Source organism: Vulpes lagopus, chromosome X, assembly GCF_018345385.1.
Source record: "Vulpes lagopus strain Blue_001 chromosome X, ASM1834538v1, whole genome shotgun sequence".
Classification (NCBI taxonomy): domain Eukaryota; kingdom Metazoa; phylum Chordata; class Mammalia; order Carnivora; family Canidae; genus Vulpes; species Vulpes lagopus.
In genome coordinates, this window is record NC_054848.1 from 95,073,638 (window position 1) to 95,091,022 (window position 17,385).

Here is a 17,385-nt window from a genome sequence, read left to right on the forward strand (position 1 = left end):
TTCAGACTAGCATCAGAAAATGTAATCTAAAAACGTCTACATCCAGCTCCTTTTTAAGAGGAAATATATGAGAAAGTATATCAAGATCACTTCAATATTTGCTTTAAATAAAACAATTCCTTGTGGTTCTCACAGCCCCCAAAGGTTCAATTCCCTGTAGACAGTAGTAGTAGGAAACACTGGTTTTTGACAGAATGGAATGGAATCAAGTAACTCACCTTTCCCTTTGTATCCCGGCTACTAAAAAGCAAGATCAAATATTCCTTCTTATGGTGAATGTATTTGCTTATTCACATTTTAAATAGCTTCATTTTCTATTTGTGCTAATAAGCTTAAAGCCTGTCTTTCACAATAATCCTTCCAGTAGGGAAGAGGGAATGTCAGTGTTCCTACCTCATCCCACCTCATCTAATGGTACAGCCATTGTTACATAATTTTAAGAAGTAATTAAAACATAATTCCATCTTGTCAGTCACAAGGCCACAAACATATTCGTTAAAATGCAGGTAATAATGTCATCACAAAGTATCAATTAGCATCTCAAAGATTTGCTCAAATTGTGTAAGGAATCACTGATGGTTTATTATGATAAGGCAATTCACTTGCATAAGATACTTTTATTTCCCTAGTATAAAAGTTCTTCCTTAGTTGTAGGAGGAAACTAAACCAATTGCTAAGAATGTTCCCCCAATCAGTCCATGCTCTTCTCCCTAAGTAATTCACTAAAAGAACATAAAGTATCCTTAAAAAAAATTCTGGTTCTGAATGCTGCATGTCTTACCACAACTGTTAAACAGTTTTAGTACTCTACCCTAAATTATAAAGGAAGAAAAAAACAAAACTACCTCCAACAGTGCTCATTTCAATGTGGCTTAAAAATAATCAAATATTATGCCTTAGTCTATATTATTTTATTCCTCTCATAATCTTCAAATAATTGAGTTTGCCAGTTTTTCCACTTTTAAAACAATATGGTGCTATTGTGGAGATGCTGTCTCAGATCCCTGAAAACAAAGACAGAATCTACATTCTGTCAAAGATCTGTGAAACTTAAACTGAATGTCTTAAATTCTTCCAAGGCCCCACATATTTTGTGAATACTTCTGGAGTATTTAGCTTTCCACCTTACTTGAACCCATTTTCCAGTAAAAAAAAGGAAGCACACCACAAGCCTGAGCTATTTGATTATGGCCAGCATCTCAAAGTTGGCTTCACACATAAAACGCTGATGTCAATCTGTGCTTCAATTAAGTCTTCAAAGCAAAACAACAAAAAAGGCTAAATTTGGTGAAGCAAAGTACTGCCTCTACTATCATTATCAGAACAGAAATATGACACAAAAATGAGATATTTGACATGCAGTTTTATCTTGAAACATGCATTTATGAAAATGAAAATATTCACTTATGCGGAGGAAAGGGAACAGGAAATGTTTAAAAAGCAAAGGTTCCTGCATACAAGTACATTAAGAGCATTCTCTCTACCTTAATATTTAAGCATTGGAGAATAATTTTTCTAACAAAGAAAGCAATAGCCTAGAAAATCTCCTGATACTGCTACATTTTTTTTTTTTTTTGAAAAACACATCTCTTACCAGGAAAATGGACCAAGACTTATTCTTAGCTTGTGAATACAGGTCAAAATGAGAAAATAAATGTCAATGAAAACTAAAATATGAAGCAGCTGAATTTAAAGTATCTTTTGAAGAAAAAAAAAAGACTCAACAACCAAGACAAATCTCTTTGAATGATTATTTGCCATAAACTCCCTCCTCCTGCCTCCCTCCAAAAAATTCAGGTCAGACAACATTTAATGAACATCCAAATGCACTTAGATAAGTTCTGTAAGATGTAAAATCATTTAGTAGCAGAAGAAGAAAAAGAATGGCAACCAAAACTCTGCCAATTAAATTTTAAAAGTTTATTTTAACTACCAATAATAAGACCTAACAAAAATTTCAAATTGAGATGTAATTTTTTAAAAACTAAAATAATTAAGTTCTTCTAACAAATAGATAATACTCAACAAATATAAATATCTCAAAATTAGACCAGGTATGGACATGAGGCTAACATCTTTAGATTAACACCTTGGAACATAAATCCATTAAGGTTGCTTGTGACACAAAGAAATGCTAAGTTCCCCGTGTTAACGATTTTTCTAAAAACAAACTTCACCACTGGATCTACCAGTACATGAAAGTTTATTAGTATAATCATAGCAAGTCCTATGCTAGAATGAAGTTGTCAAGAAACTAAAACTCTATTCCCAAAATTAAAGTGATTAAATCCGTATCTTTCATATGTGGCAGAATTAAAATGTTTGCATTTATTTTTTTTAAGATTTTAATTTATTTATTCATGAGACAGAGAGAGAGGCAGAGCAATAGGCTGAGGGAGCCCCATACGGGACTTGATCTCAAGACCCCAGGGTCACAACCCCAGCCAAAGGCAAACACTCAACCACTGAGCCACCCAGGTGCCTTGATTTGTTTTAAATTAATATTCAGGGAATATGTCTGCAAGTGAAACCATTCAGAGTTCTCTGTTCTCTAATTCTTTGGAATGTTCACCTTTCTTGTGTATTTTACAATATTGGTCATATTCTAAAAGCCAAATCTATAAATGGATTTGCTAATTATCTGTTGGCACATTAACTTCATTTTTTAACATTTCTAGTTGCTAGTTTATATTTAAGAAGCTCTGTTTTCAGACAAAGGAAAAGATTTTTGGTAATATATTTACAACCCCATTCATTCTAATAAAATGAAATGCTAGACACAAGAACTCTGAAGTTAGACTATATGCAACCAAGTTTTCAAAGAGGGGAAAGGAGTCAAATAAATGAAGCCTAAGTACTGGATGATGATGTATTTGTCTATTTAAAATATCTGATTATGTCATACAACTGACCATTTTATGCTCTCTTCATGTAACAGAATACAATTATAAAACTACACTGATTTGGATCTACTATAATTCAAACAACATTCCTCACGTCATGGAGTAACTACATACAAATAAGCCCTAACAGTTTTGAAAAAGCTCTTCAGGAACAATACACATAGCATGGATCATGCAAATATACATACAGCGTATCCAAAATCTCATTTTGACAACGTATTTCAACCTCCTACATCACTATTTTTCTCCAACCAATGCCAAGAAGCCAATCAGAATTCAGATTTTCACCTCCTAGCCCTAATACCACTCATTGTAAGGTAAAAGCAATAATAAAACTGTCAAAAACAGATGGAACAAGGAAGCTGAGCAATCTATGAAGATGACAGGCCCTAAATAAGTAAACAAAATAGTGACTGATTTATCAGTTTGGGGAGGTTATCCTAATCTAATATAGATGAAAACGATGGTTTAGGTAACCTCCCGTTCTGCTTTCCCTGCACACAAGGAACTTAATAGCTTAATTTGTTAAATGGCATGTACAAGGATCTGGAAAATGTTCCTAACAGTTAAAAATGAATGTTTATCAAATAGACATCTCATGTAATAAACCAAAAAGCTCTCACTCCAAGCATATGCTAGAAAGGCGAGGGGGAGTGAGGCGGGAGCTGGGGCCTGCAGTGGGGGGACGGCGTGGGAGGGGGGACCAAACTAAATTTGAAACATAGTCCCCACTCTTCAAGGGTCTCTCAATTCGTTAGAGTACAAGAGTACGCAGCAGTAAGTCAAAGACCAACTAATTGCTAACCTGAGTGGTACAGACTTTAAGAGCAAGAGCTGTCCAGAGAAGTTTAAATATCTAAAGATTGGAATAATAATATTACTTTTAATAGCTATCACTTGAGCACTTACTATAAGCCAAGTGCTTTACAGGTATTATTAATCTTCACAACAATCCTTTGAGTAGAGTACTTATTAATCCCAATTTACTCAAGGGGAAACGGTCAAAGTGGTTAAGGAACTTACCCAAGGTCACTCAGCTAGTTAAGTGGCTAAGACCGCCGCTTATCCAGGAAATACAATTCTAGAGCTCACACAGTTAAGACTTGGTAAAGCAGCGCGAGTGCGAGTGCGCGTGGAGCGGGGGGGAGGGGGGCGCGGGAGGGGAGGAGGAGGAGTCCATACAAGCTGGCAATATCACACGCGCAAGATCGGGCAACGCATTCCCCGGGTTTCGTTCGAAGTAACGAAGTTCCAAAGATTCGTTATCTTTCGCGCGAGCAACCGTAAACTGACTATGGGGGAAGGGGGCGGCCGACCGCAAAAATGGCTAACGAGAGTTAGCTCATACAGCGTTGAGCTTTGGTTAATAAAGCGATTCAGAGAACGAAATTAGAAATAAATTCTTTGTTTTTGAATCTGGGGTTTTACTGCTTAAACGATTTCTTTCTTTCCGAGGGAGCGCGAACTGAAATTTGGGGCGAGGAAACCGCGGGTATGGCAAATTACTGTTTTCTGTATTACCAGGGAAAAAAACAAGTTTTATGACTAAAGGAAACGCGTTATTCCAGGTACTTGAGAACCCTGAGAGTCGCCAAAATTAGTTGCAGTCCCAGGACAAAATGGGGTTTAAGAAACATTTAATGACGAAAGTTGAATCAAAACCGAAATGGCTCTAAAGTGAAAAGCCGGAGCAAAGAAATGCCGGTAGGTCTTCGTGGGAAAGCGGCAATCCCAGCTACACTTCTCCCACGGCCAGCGGCGCCGCGCGAGGCCGGGACAATCCGAAAGACCGCTCCCCGGGAGGACGAGACGTGCCAACCGGGGCTCTTCGCGACGCCCCGGGCATCGCGGCGGCGGGCGGAGAGGAGGGGAGGGAGTCGGGACGGTTCGCCCTCCTCGGACTTCGGGCAAAGGAGGCGTCGGGCTCCAAACTGCAGAGTCGAACGGGTGCAGAGTGAAGAAATGGGACACAAAGATGTAAAGTCCGAACCCCCCCTCCCGGCGCGGCCCCGTAAAGAGAAAGGAGCCAAGTGAGCTCAAGCGAAGAGGGGGACAAAAAGACGGAGCGGGAGCACGTAGACCCGCAGGGGCGAAACGGGAGTTCTGCTGAGACACTAAAGGAAGACAGCCTACGGCGGGCAACGGGGATTTTGGAGAGGCCAGAGAAGGAAGGAGGTCGGCGGCGGTTACCAGCACCTCTCCTCCCCGAGTTCGAAACTCCTAGCCAACCCTCCACACCCGCCGCCCCGATGGGGGAGGGGGCACATCTTCCCCCCACAACCTCTCCCCACAAGGGAGAGCACGGCTGACGCCCGGGCCCGGCCCGGCCGTGCGCCCGCCTCCAGCCCGGACACTCACAATTCGCCTCTCCCTGATTTCTCCCAGTTCTTTATCCACTCTACGGGAACCACCACAGTTGCGGCCGCCATCTTCCCCTCACTAGTAGCAGAGGCCCGGATGTGTAGCACGCGAGCGAGGGGTCAAAGGGGAGCACCGCCCACGGGGAATGCCGGGAGCTGCGAGTTCGGTTTTCGGTTTCCCGCCCCACTTTCTTCCCCACCCGCGGAAACCCGAGGCCTGGCCTCCAACCAGGTGGCTGAGACCCGTGGGTCCTTGGCAGTGACTACGCCGACCGCGCCCTCTACAACCCTTGCTCTGGCTTCCCTTGAGAACAGGAAGAATGCCATCCCCAGACCGACACATAGCCCTTGTCCTCTTCGGTAGTATCTACTCCAGGCCACTAATTCAAACATGTATTTTTCAAGCACCTAGTGTGTGCTAGACACTGGGGACAGAGAAGCACTAAGTCATTGTGCCTACCCTCAAGGAGCTCACAGTCTGTGGGAAAAACTAACATAAGATCAATTTACAATACACGCTACTAACTGCTGAGATCAAAGAAATTCATCAGAAAATAAGCAGCCATTTACTATGTGCTAGACATGCTAATACAAGGGATACAAGCAGAAACTGACCCCTGGAAACACTTGCCGCCATCAGCGCTGCCACCCTACTGTAATCAGCCTCTGTCTCCGTAACCTTAGACAAAACTAGGGGGCGCAATTACCATAAGAAACAACTTGTTTACATTACAGAGTCTCAAAGTATCTCCTGACAAATACTATTTCAAAGGCGAAATAGGAACTATGGTGGGAAAATATGGCGGACACCGTCCCAATTATGATGAAAAATCAGCACGCCCGGGAATGAGCATCATTTGCCTCCTGATAAGGTGATAAGAAAAGCACTAACCAATTTTGTAGCATTCATGACACGGAAATTCGCAGAACCTGAATTCAATCGTGAGGGAACATCAAACAAACCCATAGAGGGACAGTCTACAAAATTACTGGCTTGCACTCTTCAAAATCATCAAAGTCACTAAAGACAATCTAGACATATTGAGGAACTCCTCCGGATGAGTAGAAACAACAGACAGGACAACGGATCCCCAGCCAGAAAAAGATCATTTTTCTTTTGCTAAGGGCATTATTGGGACAATTGACAAAATTTGAATATCTGTAGATTAACAATATTCTACCAATGTAAATTTCCTGATTTTTTTTTTTTTTATACTTGTACTATGGTTAATGTGAAAGTCCTTGTTTAAGAAAATACTCGCTGGAGCACTGAGAGGTAATAGGACATTATGTTGCAACTTACTCTAAAATGTCTCAGAAGAAAACCTAGGATGATTAAGCAAATGTAAAATATTAACATGCTAGGAGTCTAAGTGAAGGACATGCAGGGACTTTCTGTTCTATTTGTGCAACTTTTCAAAATAAAAGTTTTTTTAAAATACGGGTTTGGCAGAAATTTTAGAAAGCCTAGGCAAACCAAAGAAATAAACCTTATCACACATATATTAAGGTATGAACTTTAGAACTAGTATCTTCTAAATTTGGCAGTTTTCACCAAATGGATCAGGTTCATTTGCATTGAAAAGATGTTGAGAGGGATAGGCTGTATTCAGAATAAGTTCTGGGAAAATACTACATTGTTCATGATTGTTTTTCATCAGCTATTTCTAGTCTCCTAACGTCCTGATTTTGAAGCCCTAAAGCCACTAATTAGAAAATACACACCGTTTAGTTTCAGTGAAATCTGTTCATAAAAACCCTTTGCCATTTCAAGGAGGTTCAAAGATATGCTCGCTGATTTTTTTCATTTTTCATTATTATGGATTCTTCAAAAATGAACAGAAAGGCACAGTGAATCCTCATTGCACCATCATCCTCCCTTAAAAACATGTGAAACCTTTATTACAGAATGGCTTTTGTGATACAAGAAACATTCTCCTGCTGCTTATGGATACTTTACTGTGTAACCTATAGCAGTGGGCATTATTTACATTTGAGTCCAAATAGATCTTTGCAGAGGACAGGGAGGATGGTGTGCAGTTTATAACCCCCCAACACACACCAGTTGTTACAAAAGGCTCTCTAGACATTGCAAAATGTCTCTTTCAGTGCAAATAACCCTGTTGAGAGCCAATGACCATATTCTGCTGTATTGTGGTTTACCTTGCCACTTTATCACAGTGATTTCTCCTTCCAAACACTGAACTATGTGCAGTATGCATACTACTCAGTATGCCACAAATGTGGTATGACCTGACTGCAGTGATGTCCTTTGAAGCCTTGATTTTCCCTTCTCCCAGAGCCTGCAGAACTATTTTTACATGTTATTATGACTCCTTTAGGAATTCCTCAGAGCTAATTGGCTTTTCACTCAGGCCCTGAGAGTACTGTTCCCTGGTGATCTCACTGGCTCCGGGGTACCAATGGACTAGGCAGGGACTGAGGTCTGTGGTGAAGGCTAAGGATTGGGTGTTCAATGTTGACAGTCTGATGCATGAAGTGATAGGTTAATTTTAGGTCGTGTAAGGTCAAGCAAAACAAGACAAAATAAATAATCGAAGGATGAATGCAAAAACTGTATCCGTTGTGGAATTGTGCCCTAGAATGCTGACTATTGGTAATGGATTTCTATTAACTAAAGACTTAATTATGTTAAATATACATATCAAAATTTCTAGAATAACCACTATCATAAAAGGATATTATATCTCCTCCAAACTACCAAGAGGGGAGAAATTTAAAGAGAGAAAGAGAAAAAAAAATCAACCAATCCAAAAAAGGCAAAGGAAAAACTTTTTGGAAAAGTGGGACAAAGAATAGAGGAAGATGGTAGATTTAAACTTAAATATATCAATAATTGCATAAAATGTAAGTGAACCAAATGCTCCAGTTAAAAGTAAAGATTTATCAGTCTGGATTTAAAGAAGTCTAGCTATTTTTAAGAGATAGCCCCAAAACACACATACACAGTAAATTTGAGAGTAAAAATGATAGAAAGAAATACACCAGGAAATAGTATGATCAACAAAACTTAAGCTGTTACAGCTAAATTAATATCACACAAAACAAACTTCAAGGGAAAAATAATTACTAGATTTAAAGAAGGTTACAAGGGGTGCCTGGCTAGCTCAGTTGATAGCGCATGCAACTCTTGATATTGGGGATGTAGGTTCAACCCCCATGTTGGGTGTAGAGATTACTTAAATATAAAATCTTTTAGGGGTGCCTGGGTGGTTGGGTTGGTTAAATGTCTGCCTTTGGCTCAGGTCATGATCCCAGGGTCCTGGGATCCAGCCCCACATCCCAGGATCAAGCCCCACATCAGGCTCTCTGCTCAGCAAAGTCGGCTTCTCCCTCTCCCTCTGCCCCCCTCAGCTCGTGCTGTCTTTCACTCTGTCTCGCTCTCTGTCAAATAAATAAATAAATAAATAAATAAATAAATAAATAAATATTTTAAAAATAATTTTTAAAAAATAAAGAAGGTTACAATATATTGATAAAATTTCAATTCAACAGAAAAAATATAATACTAACCTTGGATGTATTCAACTGCTTTGACTATGTGAAACAAAAATTAACACAAATTCAAGGAGAAATAGACAAATCCACCAGCACAGTGAGTCTTTAATTCGTCTCTCTCATAAATTCATAGATGAAGCAGACAAAAAAAAATCAGTAAAGATGTAGAAAATTTGAACATCAAATGAACAAGCTAGTTCTAGTAGATACACAAAGAACACTGTACCTAGCAACTGGAAAATAAACATTCTTTACAAGAACACATGAACAAGCCACCATGTACAGACTGTTCACTGATCAAAAGCACTTAGCCAAGGGTACAAACGGGGGTCAAAATCCATCCCATGCTCCACTTGCCAAACCACGTGCTCAGGTATGGTGCTATATCCATCTAGAAGAAAGAGCACATTTTCCTAATTCATACAAAAGCAATATGTCATCCAGTAGTGGTCCAGCACATGGAACATTTATGAAAGTTAATCATATACTAGGTTAAAAAAAAGTCAACAAATTCCAAAGAATCAGTTTCATACAGTTCACATTTTCTGACCACACTGCAATTAAAGTAGAAATTAGTAACAAGAAGATAAAGAAAACATTTATGTTTGGAAATTTCAAAACATACTTTGAAATCATACATCAAAGAAAAAAGTCATACTAAAAATTAGAAAATACTTAGAACAGAACAATAATCAAAATATTATATATCAAAACTAATAGGGGCACCTGGATGGGTCAGTTGGTAGAGCAAGCAACTCTTGATCTCGGAGTCATGAATTCAAGCCCCATATTGGGCATAAAGCCTATTTAAAAAAAAAAAAAGAAAACTAATAAAAAATTATGGGTTGCCACCAAAGTGGTATTTAGAAAGATATTTATGTCATGAAACCTTTGTATTTTTAAAGAAGGCTAGAAATTAAAAAGCTAAGCATTCAATTTAAGAAGTTACAATAACAGTAAATGAAAGAAAGCAAAAATAAGGATGTTTCAAAATAACAAATATTAATAAAAAAAAATATCCGATACAAAAGATCAATAAAACCAAAAATTGGTTGGTTGAAAAGTCTAATAAAACAGATAAACCTAAAAAAAACCCAGATAAACCTGTGGAAAGACTGATAACAAAAATGGGAGAAGGTATGTATAAACAAGTATTAGGAATTGTATCAGTTGGGTTCATGACAGGAAATAGATGACATACACAAAGTGGATAATTATTTTTTTAAAGATTTTATTTACTTATTTGAGAGAGAGATCATGCTTGCAGAGGAGCAGGGGGGAGGGGCAGAGGGAGAGGGAGAAGCAGGCTGTAGGGAGCCCAACGTGGGGCTCAATCCCCGGATCATGACTTGAGCCCAAGGCAGATGCACAACCAGCTGAGGAACCCAGGCACCTCTCAAAGTGGATAATTAAAGACAGGTGGGTTGGGTTTTTTTTAGATTTTTTCAAAAGATTTTGTTTATTTATTCATGAAAGAGAGAGACAGAGACATAGGCAGAGGGAGAAGCAGGCTCCTGCAGTGAGCCTGATGCAGGACTTGATCCCAGGACCCCAGGATCACGACCTGAGCCAAAGGCAGACATTCAACCACTGAGCAACCCAGGTGCCCCTCAGATTTTATTTTTAAGGAATCTCTACACCCAATGTGGAACTCAAACTTACAATCCCAACATCAAGAGTCACATGCTCCATGGACTGAGCCAGCCAGGCTCTCCTAAAGAGGGTTTAATGAAGGAACCATGCACAACGATGTGAGTGGGCCAGATTAAGGGAAATCAGCAATGGATGGTGAAGCACCTCAGGGCTGGCAACACTGAAAGACGTTACCATCTGTAAGCCTGAAGAGGCAAGGAGAGGGAATGGTTACCAAAAACTGAGGAAATAAGGAAAAATAAAATAAAAAGGAAAGAAACATTCAACAGGAAATGTGGCCTTCTGTAGAGGAATCACTGCCAACTCACATCCCTGCAGGGAGGGAATGTGGGGAATACATGTCCTGACTTTTCCTCCTTCTACCATCTGATCTCCTGTGGCTGATACCTCCCATTGGCTGATGGCTACTGAAAGCCATAAGGGGGGAGGGCGGGGGAAGCCAAATGCAGTTAATATGGGTCAGGGAACAGAGCAGGGTGGAGAAGGATGTAAAGTGAATCTTGAAAGGGAACAAAAAAAAAAAAACAAAAACAAAAACGGGACGCTTGGGTGGCTCAGCGATTGAGCATCTGCGTCCGGCTCAGGGCATGATCCTGGAGTACCGGGATCGAGTCCCACATTGGGCTCCCTGCATGGAGCCTGCTTCTCCCTCTGCCTATGTCTCTGCCTCTCTCTCTCTGCGTGTCTCTCATGAATAAATAAATAAAATCTTTAACAAAAAAAAAAAAAGGAAAACAGAATTCCCAGCACTGACTGTTCCTTTTGCCCCTCCAAACCACTCTTGCCCTTCGTCCAGATGAAAAACCCATGCCCTCCAACAGAATGTACAAATTGCCATCAGCTACTGTATTATTGCAGGGGGATGTCAATTCATTCATAATTCCACATGAAATCTAAAAATATTCACCACCACCAGTGCTTTTCATATACAGTAGAAGGGAATGGGGGCTCTAAACATAAAGCATAGTTGCTATAGGGGCACTTGTGTGGCTCAGCTGGTTAAGTGTCCAACTCTAGATTTCGGCTCAGGTCATCAGGGCTGTGGGATCAAGCCCTGCATTAGGCTTCATGCTGGGAGTAGAGATTGCTTGAGATTCTTTCTCTCCCTCTTCCCCTGCCCCTCTCCCAGTGTGTGCCCTCTCTGCCCCCTCAAACCCCCCCACTTTCAAATAAATATTTTAATTTTTTTAAAAACATAGTTGCTACAGTCCCTCCTTCTTGCCTTCAAGCAGGCCCAATGTTGATAATCATAGCTTCAATTTTTCTGCCACCCACTCCATGCTTCCCTTGCCCTCTGTCAGCATCTCAGTAGGACAGGATATGTTCCCTGGTGGAGTGACATAAACCTTCATCCTCATGGATGTGAATCCTTATAATCTTACCTTGACTGGGTTACCAGTTTTCACTGACCAGTACTATTGAACAAGAGAGTGATAGGAGGCACCTCAGTGAGGCCCCTGAGTTCTAGAGATAGTTCTCCTTGCCTCCATTGTGTAGGAGCAACCTAATCTGCCTTTGGTAATCAGGATAGACCACCCTGGTCTGTACAGTGACCCCTTGCCTGCCTGTTAAACAGCATGGAGAACACAAAATGGCCAGAGGGCAATGTCAGTTCCCAAAACAGGATCCTGACATGTTCCCTGGTGGAAGCATTTCTCCCTTGGGCATTAGAACCTCTTAATCCACTGAGTCCAAGATGTAGGGATGGGAAGCAAACATTTCTTGAGGGAGAAGGGTCAATCCCACCTCTACCTCTCAAATCCTGGACCCACACATTCTGACAACAAGGGAGATGATATGATATATTAGCCCTTGGTTTAAAGTATATACTAGGTTCTGTAGGACAGTACCCCAAATTTGCAGGTTATGGTGCCATAATTGAGCCTTTGGCAGGAAATTTCACCATTCTATCAAGCCAGTTGCTTCTAGGTGATGAGACATGTGCTAAGACCAAAGAATTCCATGGGAACAAGCCCATCGCCACACTTACTTCACGCTAAACTGAGTTCCTTTGTTGAAAGCAATGTTGAGTAGGATACCATGGTGATGAATCAGGCATTCTGTGAGTCCACATGGTAGTGCTGGCAGAAGCTTTGCAAGCATGAAAATCAAATCCGTATTCAGAATATGTATCTATTCCTGTGAAGACAGTCAGTGCCTCCTCCGTGATGAAGGGGTTCAGTGTAACCAATCTGCCACCAGATGACTATCTGGTCCCCCCAAGGAATGGTACCATATTGGTGCCTCAGCATTTGGTCTCTGCTGATAAGCAGGTTGCCAATTCAAAGTGGTAGCAGACAGATCAGCTTCAGTGAGAGAAGACCCCGTATATATACCTCATCCCAGCTGGCACAACTATTTTGTATATGGGTCTACTGAGCAAGCACTAGGGTAGCTGAAGAGGCTGACACCAACAGAATAGGTTATCTTATCCACCTGATTACTGAGAGCCTCTTCCATGGTGGATGTCCTCTAGATGCAATTGTATGGAACACAAATATCTTCACACTTCTGGCCCATTCTAGGAGGCCTATACATATACCTTTTTCCCAGGTCCCCTTATCACCAAATTCCTATCTTGTTCTTTCCACATTCTTCTCTGTCCAGCCAACATGTTAGCCTCTGTCCCTGAATCAGTCTACATCAGTGTATTAGGCCATTTGTCCATCCACCAAAGTAAATAATTAGATATACTACTTGGTAGGATTTTCCTTTCCTTCTGTCTTTAAGGGCCATCCCTGAGTGGAGCTGTCAGCCACCTGTGACCTACTTCTGCCAGGTGCCAGCCTACCATGCAGATCCATCTATAAAGCCATAGGAATACATTTTCTTGTTCTGTTCAATGATTATAGAGAACTCTCCTTGAGGTCATATGTAGGGGCTGATGGAGAGGCAGTGATGTAATAGGACCAAGTACCATGTGAGTCTGAGTCATTTCCTCATTCACTTTTACCTTCCCAACTTTCTCAGATCTGATTTCATATACAGTGTCGATTTAACAATGGAATGCTGCTGCACATGGCCATTTGATAATTGAGTGAATTAAATAATACCCATTTCCTAATGGCCAGTTCAAGTCACATAGTCTCTTGGTGTCTCATGGTCAGAATTCAATCACTATCAGGGCCTGGTAGCCATTGCCTTTCAAATGGAGAATAACTGTCAGTTAAGGAAAGTATGGCCTGGGATCCCTGGGTGGTGCAGCGGTTTGGCGCCTGCCTTTGGCCCAGGGCGCGATCCTGGAGACCCGGGATCAAATCCCACATCAGGCTCCCGGTGCATGGAGCCTGCTTCTCCCCCTGCCTGTGTCTCTGCCTCTTTCTCTCTCTGTGTGACTATCATAAATAAATAAAAATTTTAAAAAATTATTAAAAAAGGAAAGTATGGCCTTACTTCAGCACCCTAAGAGTCTGCACTACGAGGCTTCATAGAACATGCACCACAGACTCGTATTTGTTGCTGAGACTTTTCTTGCTTCAGATCCGACTCAAAACTGGCAGCCTCAGAGATTACTCAGTAAATGGGTTAGAGCAGCATATCCAAATACGGTATATGTTGCCTCCTAAATCCAGAGAGGTCCAAGTATTGGTTTCTTTCTTTGTGGTGGGCAGTACAAGGAAAAACAACTTATCTCTTACTTCAGAAGAGATATTCTGACATTCTCCTATACCACTGGACCCCTAGAAATGTCATCCATGTAGCAGGCTCCTGAACTTTCACAAGGCTTATCTCCTATCCTCTGGTCATAAGGCATCTAAAATACTTGATTCTTCCTGCCCCTTAGACTCATTAGCATAATGCTATCAATGTCATGGACCAGCATTATATCTATAGAGTAAAAAGAGAAGTTCCTTCTGGTAGATTATGACAGAAAATGGCATAGTTTGAGATAGCCCTAAGGTAAGAAAGCGAGTGCAAACTATTTCTGATTATCTCTGCTGATGATAGTTGTTAGGTCAATAGGTGCCAGAGGCTGGGTTCATTTGCTCCAGTAAAGATACCACATTAAGGGATCCCTGGGTGGCGCAGCGGTTTGGCGCCTGCCTTTGGCCCAGGGCGCGATCCTGGAGACCCGGGATCGAATCCCACATCGGGCTCCCGGTGCATGGAGCCTGCTTCTCCCTCTGCCTGTGTCTCTGCCTCTCTCTCTCTCTCTCTGTGACTATCATAAATAAATAAAAATTAAAAAAAAAAAAAGATACCACATTAAGAGACAGAGTTGTGACTGGTGTCACAGCCTGATTAAATTAACAATAATTCAAAAGCATTCCCCAAAACTTAAATGCCTTTTCCTACAGGCCAAATGGGGCATGTGGTTGGAGTCATCACAATTCCATTGTTCAAGTCTTTGGTGGTGGCTCTTATCTCTTCAACTTCCCCAGGAATTTGGTGTTGCTTTGGTTTACTTTCTTGGCAGTAGAGGTGAAAGGGAAAGGGTTGCAGTTCCAGGTGAAACTACTTGACCTTTCCCTATAATAAGAACCCTCCCTCCGTGGATCATTAAGTCAGAAAAATAACGTGTGGTGAGTATGCCAAGATGGGTCCAAGTTCCCACTGAAATGAACTCAGACCAAGACCTAATTTATCACCTGACTCCCTAAGTCCCCACCCTGGATATGAACCACAGTGGCACACTATCCAATAATTAGCATCAATTCATAGCTGGAATGTTATAACCCTCAAAAGTTTCCAGATATTTTCTTTACCCTGGTCATGGCCTCCTAGTAAATGACCACAGGTCTCAGTGTGAGGAAGGAAGACTTGGAAAAAGATTTTCAGTATCCATCTGTAATAGCATTGTGGTAAGGTCCTTTCTCAAAGAGATCTGCCCTCCCCCTTAACCAAAGAGCTCCAAAAAAAAAAAAAATCACAGAGCTCCAGATCTGGGAACTGGCCTAGTAGATCTGGGAATAGAGTAAGAGTTCAAGAGCCTGCAAAATTTTTGCCCACTTGACCTAGAATTTTTCTGCTTCTCTGTATCACATCTATTTCACTTCTAGGAAATTCCATAATCATCCTCTGCAACAGATGGAAGTCAAAACACTCTATCCTTGTGCTTTATGTCAATTGCACCCACATCAATTATGACAGCTAGGCACCATCACCTGGACTCTACCTTTTAGGGCTCCATTATCCTATTGAAATCAGGGTGTCCAATTCCACTGAAGCATCTCCCACTATCATTTGTGGCCTACAGAGACTATTCGGTGGAGATTTTCAGTCATACTGGTGCTCCTCTCAGCAATATATTTCTTAATGCTTTAGTGAAGAGTGTCCTCCCAGCAGGGTGACCAACTGGTCCAGATTTTCCTGGGACTGTCACAGTTTTAAAACTGAAAATCCAAAAAAAAAAAAAAATAAAAAAAAAAAAAAAAAAAAAAAAAAATAAAACTGAAAATCCCACAGCCCAGGAAACCCTACTGCAGTCTTTCTACAAGTAGAGTTAGAGGCAGGCACTGAGCAGATTGCACATCATAGATCCACTTCAACATGCCCTTCTCCTTGGGCATTAGAACATATAGGCTCTACTGAAATCCAATAACACTTATGGGAGTGGAGACAATGAACTGTTGTGGGGTTTGGTCCTGAGGAGAATCAGTATTTCTTGTGAGGCAAACACCCCCATGAAAGTCATCAAAAGGTTTTTATGCAGAGGAAGGCTGGTACCATTAGACAAAAGATGTATGACTCCTTCTACTGGCAAGGAAGGTTCCGGGGAACATGAAGGTTAAATTTTTCTCAGCTTCATCTGTTTATATCCAAATATTTCCACCCAATGTGTCAGGGTTCTATTATTTCCCCAGGAGAGCCTGTCAGTTAACCTAAGAGCTCCAACAAGGCCGTACCTTTAATCAGTGCTGCACCTTTGCAAAGTTTATGATCAGTCCCTGAGCATGATTGCCAGGCATATCTGTCCTCCAGTTCCAGGAGAATAAAAACTACTTAAATGGTGACAGTGAGGCTCTTTGATTTTCCACTCTGATCTGTGTTGTGCATTCAAGGCTTTCCATTTGTCCTCTTTTCTGTATAAGCTCTCTACGGTCATCAGAAGCAGTTAGCCCTAGCCACATCCTTTGCAATCATCACTGTCACCATAGGGATAAGTGCTCTAGCCACTTGATTTCCCAAAGCTTTGCCCTCCACTTGTATTCCATTTCAAGCCGCCATCGCTGATAATTTGAGTAATCATCATTCAGCGCATACCACGCATTACAAGTGTCTCATTTCCCCCTAGAAAAGAGGTTGTCACAGAATGCATTCTTTAGGAAGCCAAAGCTGAAATTGAGTTTGGATGCAAAGCATTTACTGGAGAGAAAAACCTGTGAAGCAAATGAGGAGGAGGCGGCACTGGGCAGAGGCAGTACAGGCAGGCAAAACAAACCCAAATCCAAAGTATATGTCGATTCCATCAAAGACAACTCGCCATCCCTTCCAAGGTAGAAAGGGTCTAATGGAATTAAGACCATAAGGTGGTTGGCTAGTGTCCCTTTAGCCATCCACTGAATAAAGGACTCACCATTGGTCTCTGCTGTTGGCTTCTTAGGCACTCAGCAGTGGCAGTAGCTAAACCAGGCTTGGAGAGGTGAAGCCCACGCTGCTAGGCCCACTCATTGCCTCCCTCTCTGCCTGTCAGCATAACAACCTATTTGGGGCCCACTGCACAAGTATTGTGGTGGCCAAGGAGAAAGTTTGGCTTATATACCTGGTTGGTTTTGAATCTACTCTGCAGTGGATGCTTTTTGGTGAATATTAATGAGACAAAAATATGCACACTTGGAGCCAGCCCCAGTGGCCCATATACATACCTCTTTCCCAGACAGCCTTGCCACTGGTATGGCAGTGTTGTTCCTTTCATGCCTCCAATGAGGCAATATACTAGCCACTTTTCAGGATCTACTGTCCTTATATCAGGCTTCATCTTCCTCCATACAAAAGGAATGCCCAAGGGT

General features: G+C 41.4%; 1 protein-coding gene across 11 annotated transcripts in view; it reads right to left on the reverse strand.

Moving 5' to 3' along the window:
- Positions 1–17,385, reverse strand: part of THOC2 (THO complex 2) — a 138,589-nt gene that overhangs the window by 107,241 nt on the left and 13,963 nt on the right. For 9 of the 11 annotated variants that reach the window (XM_041740688.1, XM_041740687.1, XM_041740683.1 and 6 more), the window contains exon 1: positions 5,262–5,414. The exons of 1 other annotated variant lie outside the window; for it this stretch is intronic. In XM_041740688.1, the coding sequence (XP_041596622.1) occupies positions 5,262–5,332 (71 nt within the window). In that variant the 5' untranslated portion in view covers positions 5,333–5,414. Of the gene's footprint in view, positions 1–5,261; positions 5,415–8,797; positions 9,060–17,385 lie in introns of those variants that run through there. One more of the 11 variants, XM_041740689.1, reaches the window with a different exon arrangement.